Source organism: Perognathus longimembris, chromosome 6 (assembly GCF_023159225.1).
Source record: "Perognathus longimembris pacificus isolate PPM17 chromosome 6, ASM2315922v1, whole genome shotgun sequence".
NCBI lineage: Eukaryota > Metazoa > Chordata > Mammalia > Rodentia > Heteromyidae > Perognathus > Perognathus longimembris.
The window spans coordinates 14,647,231-14,667,320 of NC_063166.1; the positions used below are offsets into that span (position 1 = coordinate 14,647,231).

At 47.9% G+C, this 20,090-nt stretch overlaps 1 protein-coding gene across 1 annotated transcript; it reads right to left on the reverse strand.

The window, feature by feature from the left end:
* Window positions 1-7,747: 7,747 nt before the first annotated feature.
* On the reverse strand, window positions 7,748-17,795 carry LOC125352797 (HLA class I histocompatibility antigen, B alpha chain-like). The gene is made up of 6 exons (XM_048348170.1): window positions 17,664-17,795; window positions 12,416-12,697; window positions 9,513-9,788; window positions 8,759-9,034; window positions 8,526-8,633; window positions 7,748-8,105 (listed from the first exon to the last, which is right to left on the reverse strand). Exons 1-6 carry the CDS (start codon window positions 17,713-17,715, stop codon window positions 8,053-8,055), a joined length of 1,047 nt encoding a protein of 348 aa, XP_048204127.1. The 5' UTR covers window positions 17,716-17,795; the 3' UTR covers window positions 7,748-8,052.
* Window positions 17,796-20,090: the final 2,295 nt, after the last annotated feature.

Consider the following 20,090-nt stretch of genomic DNA (forward strand, 5'->3'; position numbering starts at 1 on the left):
TACTATGGTCCTGGAGCCAACTCACCAGCTCTGGAATTGTTTTCAGGAACTGTGTGAGCCACTTGCTAAGCTCAACCATCATTAAAAATTATATAAGCTTACAATTGAATGAATTAGGCCAGGCACTGAAGACTCATACATGTGATCGTAGCTATTCCGGAGGCTGAGCTCTGAGGATCTAGGTTCACAGTCAACATGGGGAGGGAAGTTCGTGAGACTCTCATCTCCAACTAACTATCAAAAACCCAGAAGTGGAGGTGTAGCTTGAGAACCTTGACCCAAAGAGCCACACAAAAAGGCCCTGCATTCAAGTAGTCCCCCCCCCCCCCAAATCAAACCAAAACATTTGAATGATTGTGGTTGTGCCAATTACCAATGGAGCTGTTTCCCTTCTGTGAAGTTTAGGTCTTTTTTTTTTGTTTGTTTGTTTGCTAGTCCTGGGCCTTGGACTCAGGGACTGAGCACTGTCCCTGGCCTCTCTTTGCTCAAGGCTAGCACTCTGCCACTTGAGTCACAGCGCCACTTCTGGCCATTTTCTGTATATGTGGTGCTGGGGAATAGAACTCAGGGCTTCAAGTATACAAGGCAAGTGCTCTTGCCACTAGGCCATATCCCCAGCCCTGAAGTTTAGATCTTGAGGAACTTTTCTACCTGGAACCCCAGTTCCCAATTCTCCTCCACCTCCCAGGTAGCTGGGACTACAGGTCTAAGTCACTGACAGGGCTCTCCTCAAGGTTTCAGATGTGCAGCGGCAGGAAACACTTCATCTATGCACTGTTTAAGGCCCTAGAAATCATTTTGTCTGGCCACCAAAGCAATCACAGGTGGAACTCAATACACACACACATATATATATGTATATGTGTGTGTGTATATATACACACACACACACACACACACACACACATATGTATTCAAGGGAATTTTTTTTTTTTTTTTTGGCCAGTCCTGGGTCTTGGACTCAGGGCCCTGAGCACTGTCCCTGGCTTCTTTTTGCTCAAGGCTAGCACTCTGCCACTTGAGCCACAGCGCCTCATGTATACGAGGCAAGCACTCTTGCCACTAGGCCATATCCCCAGCCCCAAGGGAATGTTTTTTAAGTGAAATTTAATAGATCTAGGGCATGAGTAATGTTATAAACATCCAAATGGCCCAGGGCAAAGAAATGTTCCACCTTTAATATACGGTTCTAACAAGATTGTGTTTGTGTGTGTGAAAAGTTTCTTTTGGTGACATTCCTGGGGCTTGAACTCAAGGCCTGTTGCTGTTCCTGAGTTTCTTTTTGCTCAAGGTTGGTTAGTGTAAGCTTATAGAATGCCCCTGACCCAGACATAAGGTCTGCCTTTGGCAATGTGACCCCACCTTTGGCTGATGATACCTGAGGGGCAGGCAGAGCACCTCCCACCTTAGTTGCATGAAGGTATAAAGACCCCCTGAGAGAGAACTCCGTGCCATTTTCCTTTACTCCTCTGTGGGAACTTGGCCTTGCGGGCCCTGCTGGCAAAAAAGTCTTCTGCTCTAAGTGACTTTGTCTATGGTCTGTGGTTTTCTATGGTCTGTGGTTTTCTGGGGGTAATTTTCCTTTCAGTTAGTGCTCTACCACTTGAGCCACAGCTTAATTTCTGGCTTTTTGGGTAATTTAGTGGAGATGAGTTTCACAGACTTTCTTGCTCAGGCTGCTTTTAAATTGATTTTCATATCTCAGCCTTCTGAGTAACTAGGATTGCAGGTGTGAGCTACCAGTGTAAGTATACAATTAATTTTTTTTTTAAAGCCAGAGAGGCTGGGAATATGGCCTAGTGGCAAGAGTGCTTGCCTTGCATACATGAAGCCCTGGGTTCGGTTCCTCAGCACCACATATATAGAAAAGGCCAGAAATGGCGCTGTGGCTCAAGTTGGCAGAGTGCTAGCCTTGAGCAAAATGGAGCCAGGGATAGTGCTCAAGGCCCTGCGTTCAAACCCCAGGACTGGCGTCCATGAGACTCTTTTTTTTTCCTTCCTTTTTGCCAGTCCTGGGCTTGAACTCGACCTGAGCACTGTCCCTGGCTTCTTTTTGCTCAAGGCTAGCACTCTACCATTTGAGCCACAGCACCACTTCCAGCTTTTTCTGTTTAAGTGGTGTTGAGGAATCAAACCCAGCTTTTATGCATGCTAGGCAAGCACTCTACCACTAAGCCACATTCCCAGCCCACCACCCCTGTTTTGTATTAGTCATTTTTAGGATAGGATATTGATTCTGGTACAGGTGTACATCTCAGTTTTGATGTCTATTTTTTTTTGTCAGCCCTGTGGCTTGAATTCTTGGCTTTTATGTTGTCCCTGAGCTTTTGTGCTCAAGGCTAGCACTCTACCACTTGAGCCACAGCTCCACTTTGGGCTTTTTGTGGTTAACTAGAGATAAGAGTCTTACATACTTCCCTGCACAGGCTGGCTTTGAACTGCAATCCTCAGATCTCACCCTCCTGAATAGCTAGGATTACAGGCATGAGCCACCAGTGCCCAGGCTAGCACAGTACCATGATCCAACCTGTCTTCTGTGTAGCTTAGAATGACAGATGTACCAATTTCTTGAGCTTTTCTGCCTAGACTGGCCTCAAACTACAATCCTCCCATTCTCAGCTCCCCATGTAGTAGAATTTTAAGCATGAGGTATCAGCACCAGTTTAACTGTATATTTTTCATTATCTTTAAGTAGTGTACAAAGGAGTTGCTATTCAATAAAGCAGCTCCTGAATACAATGTGTCTCGAGCAATGTCACTCCTTTCAACATCCTCACCCATCTCCTTCTCTCACTTTTCTTAATTTTTAGGATGTATATTGAGTTTTTGACTGATCTCTCCCCCTAGTACCAAGCTTTTATCCTTTCTTGCATTAACTTGTACATAGTAATCAATTCCATCATGACGTTTCCATATGTGATGTAGTATAGTTTGATCATAGTCATTCCCCTCTATTGTACTTTTTTTTTTTTTTTTGCTAGTCCTGGGGATTGAGTTCAGGGTCTGAGCACTGTCCCTGGCTTCTTTTTGTTCAATGCTGGCACTCTACCACTTGAGCCACAGTGCTACTTTTGGCTTTTTCTGTGTCTGTGGTACTGAAGAATCGAACCCACAGCTTCCTGCATGCGAGGCAAGCGCTCTAGCTAAGCCACATTCCCTGTTATTGGTTTTAAATGACTGAAAAGACTTTTTGTCTTAATTGTTTTCCTCTGATACCATCCAGGGCGCTCTCTCATCTGAACGAGGTTTCAGGCAGAGTAGAAGGCACCAGCAGGGATGAAAGGAACACAGTGATTCTTGTATGTGCAGGATGGAGACCTTGCCCTGTGGAATAGGGCAGTTTGATAAAATTCATGACCACTGCTGGGCATTAATCCTTCTGCTTCCTGCATAGCCTACCTTACCTGTCCTTACCATGAGGATACCAATCTCATTTTCCTGCCATTCCAGCAAGCTCGCCTCCCTCAGCGAGTGTCATTCACACCCACAACCCAACTTGAGGGTCACTGAGGAATGCAATGGATTCCTGGCCTGGGGGATCTGGCCAGAGCCCCCAGGAGGAGGTGACAGGTAAGGGGGCAGGAAGCCCATTTGGGGAGTCAACATCACCAAGCAGCAATAACCACCAAGGTTGTGCCTCACAGACCATTTCCTGAGAGTTCTGGCTCAGCCAAACCCTGGTGCAGGAAGAGAAGTCAGGAGCTCCCGATATCCCAAGGAGGACCAGAGGCAGGAGCAAATGTTGTACCTGTCAGCCCCACACAATGCAGCTGTTTCTCACTGCAGGAGATAAGAATAAGGAAAAAATGTCAAATCTCTGTGAGGGACACACTCCCCAGCCCATAGACCCTGCAACCCTAACACAGGCTTTCTTGTGCCCAGCCCTGACCCCCACTTAGGGCCACCAGATTGTCACTTTTTTCAGCTGTTGCAAACCGCTGTGAGTGTCTTGTCTTGCCATGGCCAGTGTTAGGTTTTTAAAGTAGGTAGCCGATAAAGGAGAACGCCATGTGGTATTCAGGCAGGAGAGAATGTTTATTACTGAACTGCTGGTCTGTGGCCAAGATGATCCATGGCCGGAGAGAAGGGAGAGCGAGAGCGACACCCACCCAGCCCTGCCTTATATCTAGGGCAGGGGCAAGGGGTGTGGCCAGGTGGATTAGGATGTGACCTCAGGGAAAGGGGAGGCAACTGCCTCCAGGTCTGCAGGTTACCCAGGTAACTGGGTGGAGACTTGATGGGTGGGGGCATCTGCAGGTAGCCCTCAGGGAGAGGACCTTACACTTACAATAACTAATTAAGAAGTTAAACAGGTAAATACCAGTCTCACTCAGAACCAAGAATAATTTTGCTTTGATTGCTTTGTTTACCAGAGTTTACTGGAATTGTAATCACTAACAATTCTGCTTCTGTATGTCTGCTTGCTTGCTTTGCCCAACTTGCCAGACCACCTGCGTGTGGTACATGTGATTTTGCCTTTAAAAAACCCAGCCCTTGTATAAACTATCCTGTTTCCATACTTCTTCAGTGTAAGGTCCACCCAGGAGTGCTCCATGCAGATGCCCCCCCCCACCTGGTTAAGTCTCCACCCAGTTACCTGGATAACTGGCACACCTAGAGGCAGTTACTCCCCCTTCCCTGAGGGCACATCCTAATCCACCAGGCCACACCTCCCTGTCCCTGCCCTAGATAACGCAGGTCAGGGCAGGGGTCTCCCCTTCTCTCCAGCCCTGCATCACGTCGGCCACAGGCCAGCAGCAGTTCGGGAATAAACATTCTCTCCTGCCTGAATACCGTGGGGTGTACTCCTTTATCGGCTACCTACTTTAATAAACCTTACACTCAGACCTTGGAGCCTGGCAGGAGCCTAACCAAATTGTGTTTGTTTACTGCTCACCTTCACCTCCTGTTTTCAGGAAGTCACCAATCCTAGGATTGTTTCCCCCATTCTGTGTCAGTAACTTCAAAGAGACCTTGTTTTCTGCACATATTACCTACTTGATGTTGAATAAAAGCCCTGTTCACAGGACCCTCTGGATCGGTTGCTGACAGCACGCAGCAGGCCCCCTGGGACCCCTAACCGGTTCCACGGTCTGGTCCCCATCATTGCTTTGCTCCTGGCTGTAAGGTCCTCTCCCTGAGGGCTACATGCAGATGCCCCCACCCATTAAGTCTCCACCCAGTTACCTGGAGGCAGTTACCTCCCCCTTCCCTGAAGTCACATCCTGGCCACACCTCCCCATCCCTGCCCTACATAAGGCATTGCGCCGCCCCCCCCCTCCCCCCCCCCCGGGGTGGCTTGCTCTCTGGCCTACCTCGTGCACCTGGAACTTGGGACCAAGTCAGTAGAATAAACTTTTCTCTCCTGCCTGAAGACCGCGTGGTGTTCTCTTTTACCGGCTACCTACTTTAAAAAAAAGCTGGAAGTGGTGCTGTGGCTCAAGTGAGTATAGCCTTGAGCAAAAGAAGCTCAGGGACAGGCCCAGGCCCTGAGTTCAAACCCTAGGACTGGAAAAAAGCAAAAACAAGTTATGGGTCCAGAAATCAACGATCAATGAGACCACTCAGATGACAATTAAGGATGGAAAGAATTTTATTGTGCAGGAAAGTACTGACGCGCCAGGTGGTCGGGATCGCAAGATGCAGCCCTGAGCTGTTTTAGCAGGCTGCTTATAAACCCAAAAACCTACAGGAATTTCCCCTTTTGCCTAACTATAGTGACTGGTTACTTTCCAGGAACCAGTCACAAACAGGTCAGGATGTCTTGACCTTTACTGGAAATTGTTGAATACCAGGTACCCAGGTGGGCCTCGAACTCATGAAAATAGTCACCAGCACTCAGTCAATTGGGCTAGGAGTCTTTAGCTGTGCACAGCGTCTTCTCGCCACCACCTGGATGGTAACAAAGCGCTGGGGCCCAATGGGGCTGAGCTTTTAAAGACGGTCATCACATTTACCACATGCAGGTGGTCTGGCAGGTCAGGCAAAGCAAGGAAGCAGAATTACTGTTAGTGATTACAATTCCAGAAAACCCCAGCCATCAAAGTACTAATGATTTCAGTAAATTTCAATAAGCAAGGCAAATCAATACAATTCTTGGTCCTACGTGTGACTACTTAGCCTTAAGCTTTCTCTTTCTAGAACTTCCCCTAAACTGAGTGGTCTTCCTCATTCCTTACACTTTTGCCTAGGTCAAGCTGCTTTGGGCTCCCATTATTTGGCTTAGGTTAGCCCATCCCCAAGCCCACTAATTTGTCTAAGCCTGCCGTTACCAGGGACTCCAAAAAAGAGGTTCCTTACACCTTTCACTTGGTTTCTCTAAGAGTTATTAAAATAGCTAGCCTGTAAAGGAGAATGCCATGTGGTATTCAGGTAGGAGAGAAGTTTATTACAGAACTGCTAGCCTGTGGCCCAAGTGGCTGGAGAGAAGGGTCGACCCCCTTCTAGCCCGCCTTATCTAGGGAGGTCTGCTGGTTACTCATGTAACTGGGTGGAGACTTAACCAGGTGGGCACATCTGCCTGGAGCCCTCCGGCGGTAGACCTTACATTCCAGCCAGTGGAGGTAGAGGGGAACGTGTCAGAGCCCACAGGCGTCACTGGAGGAATTAAGGGTGGATGAGCTCCCTCGGTCCAGTCTCCACCACAACAAAGGTCACCTGCCTCCCCCAAGGTACTCACTTGCAACCTTATCATAGCCTTCTCTTTTCTCACTGGTAAGTGAACCTGGGCAGCCGTTGCACCTCTATATTGTAGCTTGGGCCTGACCGGGCCCTGAAACTTCCTGGAATAACTGCAGAACATGTCAATGTGAAAATGCAGTCTAAAATAATGAAGGTAGCCCGAGAGACTTCATTTGACCAGAGGTCAGTTAAAGTTAGAATGCTTCAGCCATTGTAACACAAAGGAAATGTATTGAAGTGTGGCCAGTGTGTTTTGTGTTTTGAAACATGGTTAATGTGTCCCTCATAAATGAGAGTAGCCACTTCTGAGAAATAAGGCCCACTCTCATCAGGTGTGTGACTTAAGGCCCTAAACCTGCCCCTGTGACAAAATACAGAAGTGCAGAGATTCCAGGAGAAGAGTCAATAATTCCTTTGGGTAGTGAAACTCTCATGATGACCAAGTGATCAAGAAAGTGTCAATAACTTCTTTGGGCAGTGAAACTCTCACAATAACCAGCAATCAAGAAATAACAGGGGGGGCTGGGGATATAGCCTAGTGGCAAGAGTGCCTGCCTCGGATACACGAGGCCCTAGGTTCGATTCCCCAGCACCACATATACAGAAAACGGCTGGAAGCGGCGCTGTGGCTCAAGAGGCAGAGTGCTAGCCTTGAGCGGGAAGAAGCCAGGGACAGTGCTCAGGCCCTGAGTCCAAGGCCCAGGACTGGCCAAAAAAAAAAAAAAAAAAAAAAAGAAATAACAGGGGGCTGAGGATATGGCCTAGTGGCAAGAGTGCTTGAGGCACTGGGTTCAATTATACATTCATTATACATGAGGCCCTGGGTTCAATTCCCCAGCACCACATATACAGAAAATGGCCAGAAGTGGCACTGTGGCTCAAGTGGCAGAGTGCTAGCCTTGAGCAAAAAGAAGCCAGGGACAATGCTCAGGCCCTGAGTCCAAGCCCCAGGACTGGCAAAAAAAAAAAAAAAGAAAGAAATAACAGGAAATACCTAAAATTCCAGATGTCCCCTCAAGGTAAGGATGACTTGGGCAACACCCTTGTGACCCAGATCATTTGTCTAAACCAATCATTTTGAACCCCATAAGCTAGCCAATCACCTTCAGCAGGCCCGTTCCCATCATTGATTATGCCAATCATTCTTATGAATTATTTTATAATTTTCTTGCAATATGAAATGATTTGCTGTGAGTTGCTATGCTGTTTTGTGATTTTCCCGCGGTGTGATATGCTTTGCTGTGTGAGGTGACACATAGAATGTTCCCCCAAACCCTATAACCCTGCTGAATGGAGGGTCGGGGCTCACGATTCAGACCCGCAGCGTTGGTGACCATCGTGAGCCCAGGCTTGAGCTTGCAATAAAGACTCTCATGTGATTGCATAGGCTTCGGCTCCTGGGTGGTCTTTGGGGACCCTGAAATCTGGGCATAACATAAGGAGAAACAACCTGTGAGATGTGGGGTACAAGCAGTGCCACCAGGACCTAGATGAATCAATCCCTATCCATGAGCTCTTGGAGAGTTTCCAGAAATGTGACTATACAACCTAGGAAGCATCTGAAGAGATGAGCACATCAACTGGGAAGAGACCCCAGGACCTCCTGGATTCTGCCTCAGTGGGGACCTTCCCTGTGGCCCTGAGTGCTGGAATCTGCTCCCCATCACCACCCTCGGGAGGGGAGTTTGTGACTTTCACTTTCCAGGTGATTACAGGACAGGAGCTGTCAGGCTGGGGAAGGCCCTGAGGGTGGAGCAGCTTCCCGTTATGTGTGCAGGGCACACTGCTACCTGGAGCCTGAAACCCCACCAGTGGTCCAGGAATTCAGGGCTCCACCTTCCTACCTGCATTCTTCTTCTTCATCCACAGAATAAAACCCACAGCAGCTAGAAGAGCAATCATTAGGACGATGACAATTCCGTTTTTGGGAGAGGCATGGTGAGCAGGCGGCTCTGGGAAGAGAAGGGAAAGGATGATGAGGGGTGTGACCCCAGCTCTCAGTGCTTACCTGCTCAGGGGCCCCAGATGCCTCCTGCTTTCTCTGACCACAAGCTCTGTGCCCTCAGCCCCTGCTCACCCCATGTCAGGGTGAGGGGCTCAGGCAGCCCCTCATGCTGCACTTGGCAGGTGTATCTCTGCTCCTCTCCAGAAGGCACCCTGATAGCTGCCCACTTCTGGAAGGTTCCATCTCCTGCAGGCCTGGTGTCCACAAGCTCCATTTCCTGGGTCTGGTCCTCTCCATCCCTCTGCCAGGTCAGGGTGATCTCCGCAGGGTAGAAGCCCAGGGCCCAGCACCTCAGGGTGACCTCATGGTCAGAGGTGGGGTGGTGGGTCAGGTGGGTCTGGGGACCCTCTGTGGTAGGCAAAGTAAAGAGGATCCATGTGCAGCCATGTTGCATAGCATCTGATGTAATGAATGACAGGAGCCATGAGGCCAGCCACTCCAGGGGTGTCATCTAGGTGGGGGTGGAGAGAACCCACAGGGACCCAAAAGAAAATCCTCCATAGGCTGCCCCACTTTCTGGCTCTCAGGCTTCACATCAGTTCTCATGGCTGCGTCTCCAGTGGGAAAGAGGCCAAAGTGTGAGAAAACCCCCAGGAGCCTAGGAACGTGCCCGCTGGTCTCCTGAGAGATGTAGCAGGGAGCACAGCCCAGGAGACTTCAGAGGGGAGTTCCTTCAGCACATGGGCCCCACCCTCCACTACAGATAGCCACGCCCCTGTGCAGGTGTGGCCCTGAGGGACAACTTCCTCAACCCCAGCTCTGGGATGAGAATGGGCCTTGATGGAGACCTGGAACACTGGGAAGAGGACTTGGGGGACGTCATTACCAGTGCGCCTCAAAGAATGTCCTCCGAGCTTCAAATACTTCTTCAGCCACAAGATGCATTCATGTTCCAAATAGATCTTGTCCTGTTCTATCTTGTTCCCATTGGCCTCCCACTTTCGTTTGGTGTGGCTGGCAAGGGGTGAGATTGCCCGGTATTCTGGAGAGTCCATATCTAAGATCAGGTAGTCTTTACCGTCATAGCCATACTGCCAGTGTCCTCTCTTTCTGCCATCTTCCCACAACTCACAGCCGTAGGTGAACTGGAGGGTATGGGAACCTACCACCCCCCAAGAAAGGCATGTCAAAGAAGTTAGGCAAGTACTCCAGGCTTCCCCATCCTGGTCTCTGCCCCCTCCCCTCCACTCCCCAGTCCTTCCCTCCCTCCTCCCCTTGATCTCTTGACTTACTCTTCTTTCCTTCCTTCCTTCCCTCTTCTCCCTTCCTTCTTTTTTTTCTTTCTTTCCCTCCCTCCTTCCCTCCCTTTCTCTTTTGTCTAAGACTCAGACTCTATCTTGGTATCTGATGCTTTCACTCTTTGGCTGGTGCTCTACCACTTGAGCCACTCCTCTAGCCTCTCTTGGATTTTGTTTTTTCTGATGTCCTTATCTTGCTGTTGGCTCTTGAGTGGTTTGTGCTCCATACCAGGATGTCATGGGAAAGCTTTAGTGGGAAGGTAAGGACTGAAGTTTTGCCATGAATTGTGGTGTCTGGATGAGCCATTCAGGCCCCACAGCTCTCTGTTTACCTCATGTTCATGGAAGGGATAGAGAATGTTCCACAGGTCTCTGCTTTGCTGACTGACTCAGACTATCCATGTGATTTCCTAGAAATAGGATCTCAGTATACAGTGTTCCCATGAAAGGATACGCTGCACTCACTACAATTTTCTTTCAAGTTCTCAGGAAATCAGACTTGGAAGCAGTAACTTTTGCTGAAAACTCTGAGGACTTCCAAAGCCAGATAGAACAAACTCTGAGATTGCTCCATTTTGGATCGTGTCCTGTGCTGAGATCTCAGAGCCCATAGACTGGAGCAATCTAAATCACACTCACATGTTATATGGAACTCTGCTGTGCACCCTTTCTTCCCCGCTTCTCCATGATCCCTTTGAAAGTTGGGAAAGTTGACCTGTTCCTTCAGGAGCCACTGGTAGACAGTGGAGCAGCTTCACTCTTCAGGTTTCATTCTATCAATCACTGTTTTAGTGTGTGTATGTATGTGTGTCCATCCTGGGACTTGAACTCAGGGCCCTTAGCTTTTCTTTTTCTCAATGATAGTGACCTACCACTTGAGTCACAGCTCCACTTCCAGCTTTCGCCCAGGTTGGTTTCGAACCACGATCCTCAGATCTCAGCCTCCTGAGTGGCTAAGATGACAGGCACGAGCCACCAGTGTCCCACATGCTCACTGGTTTAAAGACTCTTCACAAACATGTTGGCTATTCACAATAGCCCAGTCATAGAATCAGTCATGGCAGAACAGATGAATGGTCAAACAAGGAGTACTGCAGTACTGCAGTAGTACATGAAATATGTGCATAGGCACAATTAGATATGTACATATGTGTGGGGTTTTTTTTTTTTAACAGACTGGAGTTTGAATTCTGATCCTTGAGCTTACTAGGCAGATGACTTGAGTCATGTCTACAGTCTTTTTTTCTTTCTTTCATTGTTTCTCAAATAGGGTCTCACATTCATACCCAGACTTACCTTGCCTGGACTACAGTCCTCCAGTATTTGTGCTTCCCACAAAGCTGGGGTGGCAGGCATACATACACTGCCACATCCAGCTCTTTTTTTTTTTTCTTAAAGACAGGCTCTCTTTATGCAGCCCTGGACAGCTCTGAACTCAAGATTCCCTCTGCCTCCCAAGTGCCTGGGATTACAGACATATGCCATCATGCCAGACCACAATGGAGAATTATTCATTCATACAGAAGCATCGTATATTGGTACAGATCACAACAGAATATTTTCTTTCTTTTCTTTCTTTTTTTTTTTTTTTGTCGTCAGTTGTAAGGCTTGGACTCAGGGCCTGGGCGCTATCCCTGAGCTCTTTCTGCTCAAGGCTAGCGCTCTACCACTTTGAGTCACAGCGTCATCACTTTCAGTTTTCTGGTTAATTGGTTTGAAACCATGATCCTCAGATCTCAGTCTCCTGAGTAGTGAGGCGTATAGGCGTGAGCCATCGCGAGCCATAGATGAATATTTTCATTCATAGACAAGTATGGTAGCATGGTTCAGATCAAGTATGATATCATGGTTCAGATCAAATATGGTAGCATGGTTCAGATCAGATATGGTATAAACAGTTCAGATCAAATGAAATATTTTCATTCATAATGAATACAATATAACATCTCAAATCACAGTGGAGAATTGTCATGCATAGGTAAGTAATGCTCCAATCATAGAGAAATATGGGATAACATCATTTGCAGGAAAATAGGCAGAACTGGAGATCATCAAGTTAAGTGAAATAAGCCAGACTTAAAAAGACAAATATCACATGGTCTTTCTCACATATGGGATCTAGATTAAAAAAACAAAAACAAAAAAAAAGATGAAAGTCAAAAGGGAACTAGTGTTGGGAGGGGGCTCAGCTAGAGGAGTGGGGTGATGAGAGGTGAAGTGTGCGGATGATCTAATGAAGTGATATTTCTGCATAGTTGTCGGGCTCTGAGGACTAGCATGGGTGACTCCGCTTTTCTAATTTCTTCCTCCAGCTCCCAAAGATGCATGCTGCTGGTGTCTGTGATGGCCAGACTGTGCGATGCTTAATGGCAAACAGTCCCTGACTGTCGGGACAAGTGACAACTTGTCAGGAGGTTTGCTGGGGGTCCCCCGCCTCTGAGGGTTGGGGTGATATGAAGTCTGCTTCCCACTGCTTTGCTACGGCACTTACCTGCATGCACGGGGAGCAGGGAGTCCAGGAAGGTGGTGTTGTAGCTCTGCACATTTCTCAGACTTAACTGGAAAAGCTTCATCCGGTTTAAGAAGATTTGGGTCTCATCATCAAAGTAACTCGGGTCTTCTGTCAACCAGTGAGCAAGAGGCTCTGCCTTCTCCTCCTCACTGTTGTACTGGATGAAGGGCAGCTCATTCACGAAGCCAGTGGCCAGAAAGGCAGGAACTCCTGGACTGGGGTCCGACACAGCCAAGTAGAAATACTGCAGAGAATGCGACCCTGCAATAGGAACCGTGCATTCACAGTGAGTGACAGATTTATTGAGTGAGAACCTAGCTCCCAGTATGTGTATATATATACGCATGTGTAAATATGAGTGTGCATGCATGTGTACATGTTGTGAATATGTGTACAGCTATGTGTGTGCATTCATGTGCATATGCACATATTTGTGCACACATACATATATGTGTGCATGTATGTACATATGCATACAGTAGAAGAGACAAGACAGAGTGTAAAACAGTGGGAACATAGAACAACCTATCAGCCCGAATTCTTTTTTTGGGAGGCGGGGGGAGTGAGAGTGCCAGTCTTTTTTTTTTTTGGCCAGTCCTGGGCCTTGGACTCAGGGCCTGAGCACTGTCCCTGGCTTCTTCCCGCTCAAGGCTAGCACTCTGCCACTTGAGCCACAGCGCCTCTTCTGGCCGTTTTCTGTATACGTGGTGCTGGGGAATCGAACCTAGGGCCTCGTGTATCCGAGGCAGGCACTCTTGCCACTAGGCTACATCCCCAGCCCCTAGAGAGTGCCAGTCTTGGTGCTTCAACTCATTACCACTTGAGCCACAACTCCCATTTCCAGCTTTATGGTAATTATTTGGAGGTAAGAGTCTTTGGTTTCCTGGTGGACTTGCTTTGAACCTCAACCCTCAGATCTCAGCCTCCTGAGTAGCTAGGATTACAGGTATGTGCCACTGGTGCCAGCCCAAGTGAATTCTAATTCCACACAGTATATTTCAGAAAAGGGACAATAATGCTTGTTTAAGGTCTCATTAGAAAGTCCCTGTGGGGACTGGAGACATGGCTCATGTGAGAGAGTCCTTGCCGAGCACGCTCCAGGCCCTGGATCCAATCCCAGAGAGAAGTTCCCACAAAGATGCTCTCATCTGAGAAACGGAGGGATCTTGAGCAACAGATACTTCAAAACACCCTCAGAGCATGAACTGAGGTCTATTCTGTGAAACAGGGCATTCCTTTCTTTTCTCACTGCAGTATCTGGGTGGGACCCTGCCTCAGGGTCCCTCACTTTAGATGCTGCACTGGGAACTGGAGTTAAAAGCTGATAGACTAGAAACTCTGGTAAACATTGAACTCAGAGGGCTGGGAATGTGGCTTAGTGGTAGAGTGCTTGCCTAGCATGCATGAAGCCCAGGATTCCTCAGTACCACATAAACAGAAAGAGCTGGAAGGGGTGCGATGGCTCAAGTGGTAGAGTGCTAGCCTTGAGCAAAAGAAGTTCAGAGATAGTGCTCAGGCCCTGAGTTCAAGCCCCAGGACTGGCAAAAAAAAACAAAACAAAACAAAAAAAAAGATTTAACTCAGAGACTGTGGTTGGCTATGCAAATACTACCTTAAGCCACACTGCCAGTCCCTTTTGTTATTAGTTGTTTTTGGCAAGGTCTCACTAGCTTTGCTTAGGTAGACCTTGAAAGAACCATTCATTATTCTCTGGCCTCTGCTTCCTGATTAGCTGAGATACTCCTTCCCCTCCTCCTCTTCCTCTTTTTTTTTTTTAAATTTTTTAAAAAAAGTACTGGGGTGTGACCTCAGGGCTTCATGCTTGCTAGGTTGGTGCTTTAGTGCCCTGAGGGTATTTCTAGTCTATTGCTCTAGATCCCTCTCTTCCTCAATGAAGAATTTTTTGTAGGAAGTCATCCTTCCCTGGAGGTTTCAACCTCTTCTTAGAACTTTGGGGGATGTGTGGGGAGTCCTGGGGCTTTAACTCGGAGCCTGGGCATTGTCCTTGAGGTTTTGGAGGTTTGTTTTCTGTTCTGTTTTTTCACCCCTCATGTCTAGCACTGTACCATTTGGGCCACAGCTTCACTTCTGGCTTTTTTTTTGGTGGTTACTTGGAGATTACAGTCTCATGGACTTTCCTGCCCAAGTCTGGCTTCAAACTGCAATCCTCAGATCTCAACTGCCTAGGGTAGCTAGAATTCTAGGTGTGAGCCACTGGTGCCTGGACCTCCTTGAAACTTTCCAGCCCTTATTGTTCTCTCATCTGGAACACTTTGTCTCCACCTTCTGGCTATTATTGGTCTGAACTCAGGGAGGCCTCACCTCTCCCCACCTCTCAGCCCAGGGAAGACAGATGTATGTCACAATACTCAACGAACATCAGTTGAGTATGTGTTCACTGTCTGCTGGCCAATACATTGGGTAAGACCGACTTCTCTTTTTGTTGCTCTTTGCATTCTTAGTGTGTATAACAATGCCCTATTAGGCAGCTCCAGAGAAAGAAACTTGCTAGGATGCAAGGGATTGTCTTACAATGTTGTAGGGCAAATGCAAACGGTATCACACAATGGTGAGAGCACAATGAAAACAGCCCATGGAGGCAGTGTAGAGGGAGAATTCTTTCCTTCTCAGAGACCTCACTCTTTGTCTCTTAAAGTCTTCAGCTAAATGAGAAAGGCCCACTCACATGAAGGGAGCAATCAGCTTTACTCAAAACCCACTGGTTTAAGTGTAAATCTCATCCCTATAACTCCCACAGAAACATCCAGAATAATGTTTAATAAACAGCTGTATACTGTGGCCTGGTCAAGTTGACACATAGCATTAACCATCATGCTGGGCATGGGTGGCTCACACGTGTGATCCTAGTTACTCAGGAGATTCTGAGGATCAGGGTTGAGCAAGCCAGCCCAGACAGGAAAGTCTCTGAGGCTTTTTATTTCTTATCTCCAATTAACCACTAGGAAACTGAGAAAGTGGCACTGTGGCTCAAAGTGGTAGTGGTAGAGCAAAAGAACTCAAAGACAGTGGCCAGGCCCTGAGTTCAAACCCCAAGGCTGACAAAAATAAATAAATAAATTTAACCATCATAAGCACCCAAAACAAATGCATAACTGTTTATAGGCAGATAGAGAAAAATTTTAAATGATGTATTAATCTTACAAAGATGCTAGAAAGATAAATCCTATCTTGAAGATACATAATTATGATGGTTATTTCCATCATACATTGTTAGGGCTGGCCTGAAAACTGGAGTAACTAAAGATAAGTTTTAGTGTTAAAATTATAACAGCTTCTAAACCCTGGTGATGACTCCATGATAGAGGGCTGCACCCCCACCGATGAGACTAGTTTCTTGTAGTTTGACATTTAAAAATGTAGGGAGCACTTGTTCACCTCTGTACCTGGGTAGCAACCATGGAAATGGACAGTAAAAATGATCATAGTCATAAACTATAGAAATAACCATAATAGTAGTAGAAATGCCATGGTAACTGTCAGGTTGGTTTACTTATGATTGAGTACTGGATTGTTTTAGCCCGCTCAAGCTTGCTTAGTGGTAATGGGAAAACATGGTCACAATTGTTAAAATAAAGTTGCTACTAGGTCAGCCTGACTGCACATTCTGCTTCTGTAAAAGGCTTGCTTAACCCATTTGTGACTTGCTCTACCCCCTGTACTAACCCCCTGCATCAGTGCTACGTGACCACCTGTTGTCAATTCCTGATATGGAGGCCAGTTCCCGATATCAAAGCCAAAAATAGATAACTGAAAGGGTAGATAGCCAATAGAAATAGGACAAGACTTGCTTGCTAAATGCCATCCAATCAAGTATCTGTCAAGTTGGAAATACCCTGCCCCTGTTGTAACTACAATAAAAACCCTGCCTATCTGAGGGTCGGGACTCTCAATCCAGATCCGATGTGTCGGTGACGGTTGGGAGTCCAGGCTCAAGCTTGCAATAAAGACTTGTGCGTTTGCATCGGTATCTGCTCCTTGGTGGTCTTTGGGGACCGGAAATCTAGGCATAACAACATCATAGTCAAATACCAAGCCCAGGGGGCTGGGGATATAGCCTAGTGGCAAGAGTGCCTGCCTTGGATACACGAGGCCCTAGGTTCGATTCCCCAGCACCACATATACAGAAAACGGCCAGAAGCAGCGCTGTGGCTCAAGTGGCAGAGTGCTAGCCTTGAGCGGGAAGAAGCCAGGGACATTGCTCAGGCCCTGAGTCCAAGGCCCAGGACTGGCCAAAAAAAAAAAAAAAAATACCAAGCCCAGCATATGACTGTGCATTGGAAAACACTAAGGCCAGAAAAGATGATAAAGAGAAGCTTTCCAGCCTTTCTAAGGCTGAGTTCATCAGCCAGGTCTCAGTGGCTGTCCATTTAGTCAGATAAGAAATGCGCAGCCAGGTCTGGGCATATGGCCTAGTGGTAAAGTGCTCGCCTCGTATTCATGAAACCCTGGGTTCGATTCCTCAGCACCACATTTGTGGAAAAAAGATGGAAGTGGCGCTGGGGCTCAAGATGTAGAGTGCCTTGAGCAAAAAGAAGCCAGGGACAGTGCTCAGGCCCAGAGTCCATGCCCCAGGACTGGCAACAAAAACAAAACAAAACAACAAAACAAAAAACAAAAAACAAGAAATGCCCTGCCAGGCGCGTGTTATCTCTAATTAACACTCCCAGAAAACGGGAAGTGCTGCTGTGACTCAAAGTGGTAGAGAGCTAGCCTGGAGCACAAAGAGGCTCAGGGACAGAGCCCAGACCCTGAGGTCAAGCCCCAGGAACCCTAATATTAATAATAATAATAATAATAATAATAATGAGGAAGAGGAGCTGCCCCCCCCTCCGCTGGTGGCCCATGCTTGTAATCCTAGTCACACAGGAAGCTGTGATCTGATGATGGCAGGTTGAAGCCTGCTGTGGGAGGAAAGTCCCTGAGATCCTTATATCATTTACCACTCAAGAGAGCAAAGTGAAGATGTGGTGTGGAGTGCTAACCCTGAGCAAGCCCTACAACCGACAAGCCACAAACAAAACCCACAAATAAATAAAAACAATGAAATACCAGGACAAAGCTCCAGAAACCTCAAGATCTGTCATGGCCCCTACCAAGACTTTGGGGAGCCACCCCTAAGAAACAAAAGGCCCTGAGGTTCCAGGCTGGGCGCTTTCTGGGCGCGTGGATTGCCCTGCCCCGCCTTACCCACCCGTGCCCTACTCACGGGATCGGACCAGCGAGAGGACCGAGGTGATCACCAAGACAACCCGCAGCATCGCGGGGCTCAGCGCCCCAGGGGTCAGGGTCCACGCTGCGTCCTTTTTACCAGTCCTTCTCGACTCCTGGACTGGGGGAGTTTCTCTTTCGATTTCTTCCGGTGGTGCGGGGTGGAGCAAGCCAGAGCCTACGAAGCGTCAACAGCGCGCGGTGGCGGGTGGGGGTGGGGAGTGGGGTGGGGGCTGCCCGCGGGGCAGAGGGTCTGAGAGGCCCTCCCTGGGCTTAGGACCCATGTGAAATATGCACCCCCGTCCCCGCGACGTGATCCACAGCCTACAGCTCCGAAATCAGGCATGTTAAGTGTGGGCGTGGGCGTCACACAGAAATGGTGATCACGTTAATGAAACGACTATGTTGCAGGGACCAGTTTCGAGGTTGCAGTATTTTCTGCCCTGGGTGTCATCTTGAAGATCTTCCCTGTTCAGGTGCAGTAACACTGAAACTCCGAAGGAGGAAGTGGTGTGGCTGTCACCCAGCGCTTGTGTGGGGGATGGGGTCAGGAGAGCCATTTGGGTTTGGGAGGAATGGGATGGAATTGGGGTGGGGTTAGGGAGGTGAGAGGGCTCTGCACAGCTCCCACGGGAAGCATCCTGTTCCCTACATATATCGGGAGGAGGGTACCGGTCAGCTATCGAATCCACAGGCTCCTAATCGAATGGTATTTTTTTTTTTAAACACGTCTTGTACTGCATCCTCCGAGTAGTATGGAATTAGAGCACTTGGCTTGCTAGAGTGCTAACAATTGACTCAGTGGGCTGTTTCCAAGTTCAGTTTTCCTGGATCCCCAGGAGGTAGGGACCCGCCCTCCTGGTGTGGTGGCCTATCAGGAACCCAGCGGAAGAGCTGGTCCCTGGTGATAAGAGCACGGTCTCGGGGAAATAGAAAGTAAGCCAGCAAGAGAGGGGATTGGCCAGACGGGCGTTTTTTTGTTTTTTTTTTTAATTGTCCTACCAGGGGCTGGGGATATGGCCTAGTGGCAAGAGTGCTTGCCTCGTATACATGAGGCCTTGGGTTCAATTCCCCAGCACCACATATACAGAAAACGGCCAGAAGTGGTGCTGTGGCTCAAGTGGCAGAGTGCTAGCCTTGAGCAAAAAGAAGCCAGGGACAGTGTTCAGGCCCTGAGTTCAAGGCCCAGGACTGGCCAAAAAAATAAAAAAAATAAATTGTCCTACCAGAGTTTATTCAGTGTTCTACCAGCCCCTGTCCTCCCCACCTGTTTTTTTTCCCCTCCCTCCCTTCCTTTCTTAGTACTAGGGGGTTTGAGTCCCTGGTATCTTGCTGGCTTAGGCAATTCTCTCATCTTGAATTCCCATCTTGTCCCAATGCTTCCTTCCTTCTTCCCTCCCTCGGTCCCCTTTCTTTCATGCTGGACATTGAACTCTGGGCCTCAGCTGCTCTACCACTTGAGCTACTTCCCTAGCCTTTTTTGCTTTATTTTGGGATGGGGCTCTGGAGTTTACGCCCCTTATGCCTGGGGCCAACCTGGACCTCCATCTTCCTACTTATACTTCCTTTGAAGGTGGGGTGACAGATGCATGCCATCATACCCAGCTGCTGGTTAACAATGAGGGTCCGCGGGTTGCCCGTGGCTCATGCCTGTAATATTAGCTATTCAGGAGGCTGAGATCTGAGGCTCTCCTTTCCAAGCCAGCCTGGGCAGGAAAGTCTGTGAGACTCTTATCTCCAATTAACCCCCAGAAAACTGGAAGTGGCAACATGGAGATAATGCATACATATATATGCACACATGTGTATTTGTGTATGTGAGTGGATATATCTACATATATGTATGTATGTATTGGTACCACTGGCAACTGTTCCTGTTCGTCAGTGGGTAGTTAGGACTACTCCATAGGGGTAGAGGCACTTGTTCAGTGGAAACACTCTACCAACTTGAGTTATAACTCCACTTCCAGCTTTTTGGTGGTTAACTAGACATGAGTCTCATGGACTTTTCTACTTGGACTGGCTTTGAACCACAATCCTCAGATATCAGCCTCATAGCATTGCAGTTGTGAGCCATCATTGCCTGGCTATTATTATTTTGTAGTTCAGGGGTTTGACCTAAGCACCTCATACCTCCTGTGTTTTTGTCAGCCTGGGGCTTTTTTTTTTTTTTTTTTGTCAACTTGGGGCTTAGGAGCCTGTCCTGAGGTCTTTTTGCTCAAGGCACAGCACCATTTCCTGTTTTCTGGTGATAACCTGGAGATAAGAGTATATGGGCTGGCTTGAAAACTTGATCCTCAGATCAGCCTCCTGAGTAGCTAGGATTACAGGCTTGAGCCACTAGCACCAGGCTTTTTTTTTTTTTTTTTTTTGGAGGGGGAGGGGGGCTTAACACAGGGTCTTGCTTCCTGATAAGGTTTTTCCA

Excerpts from the sequence above, each read along its gene's own strand:
- LOC125352797 (XM_048348170.1), bottom strand. The coding sequence starts at position 17,715 with ATGCTGCGGGTTGTCTTGGTGATCACCTCGGTCCTCTCGCTGGTCCGA. Across the intron at positions 12,698-17,663 it reads CCTCTCGCTGGTCCGATCCC|GGTCGCATTCTCTGCAGTAT; the intron begins GTGAGTAGGGCA and ends TTCCTATTGCAG. Across the intron at positions 9,035-9,512 it reads ACATTCTTTGAGGCGCACTG|AGGGTCCCCAGACCCACCTG; the intron begins GTAATGACGTCC and ends TGCCTACCACAG.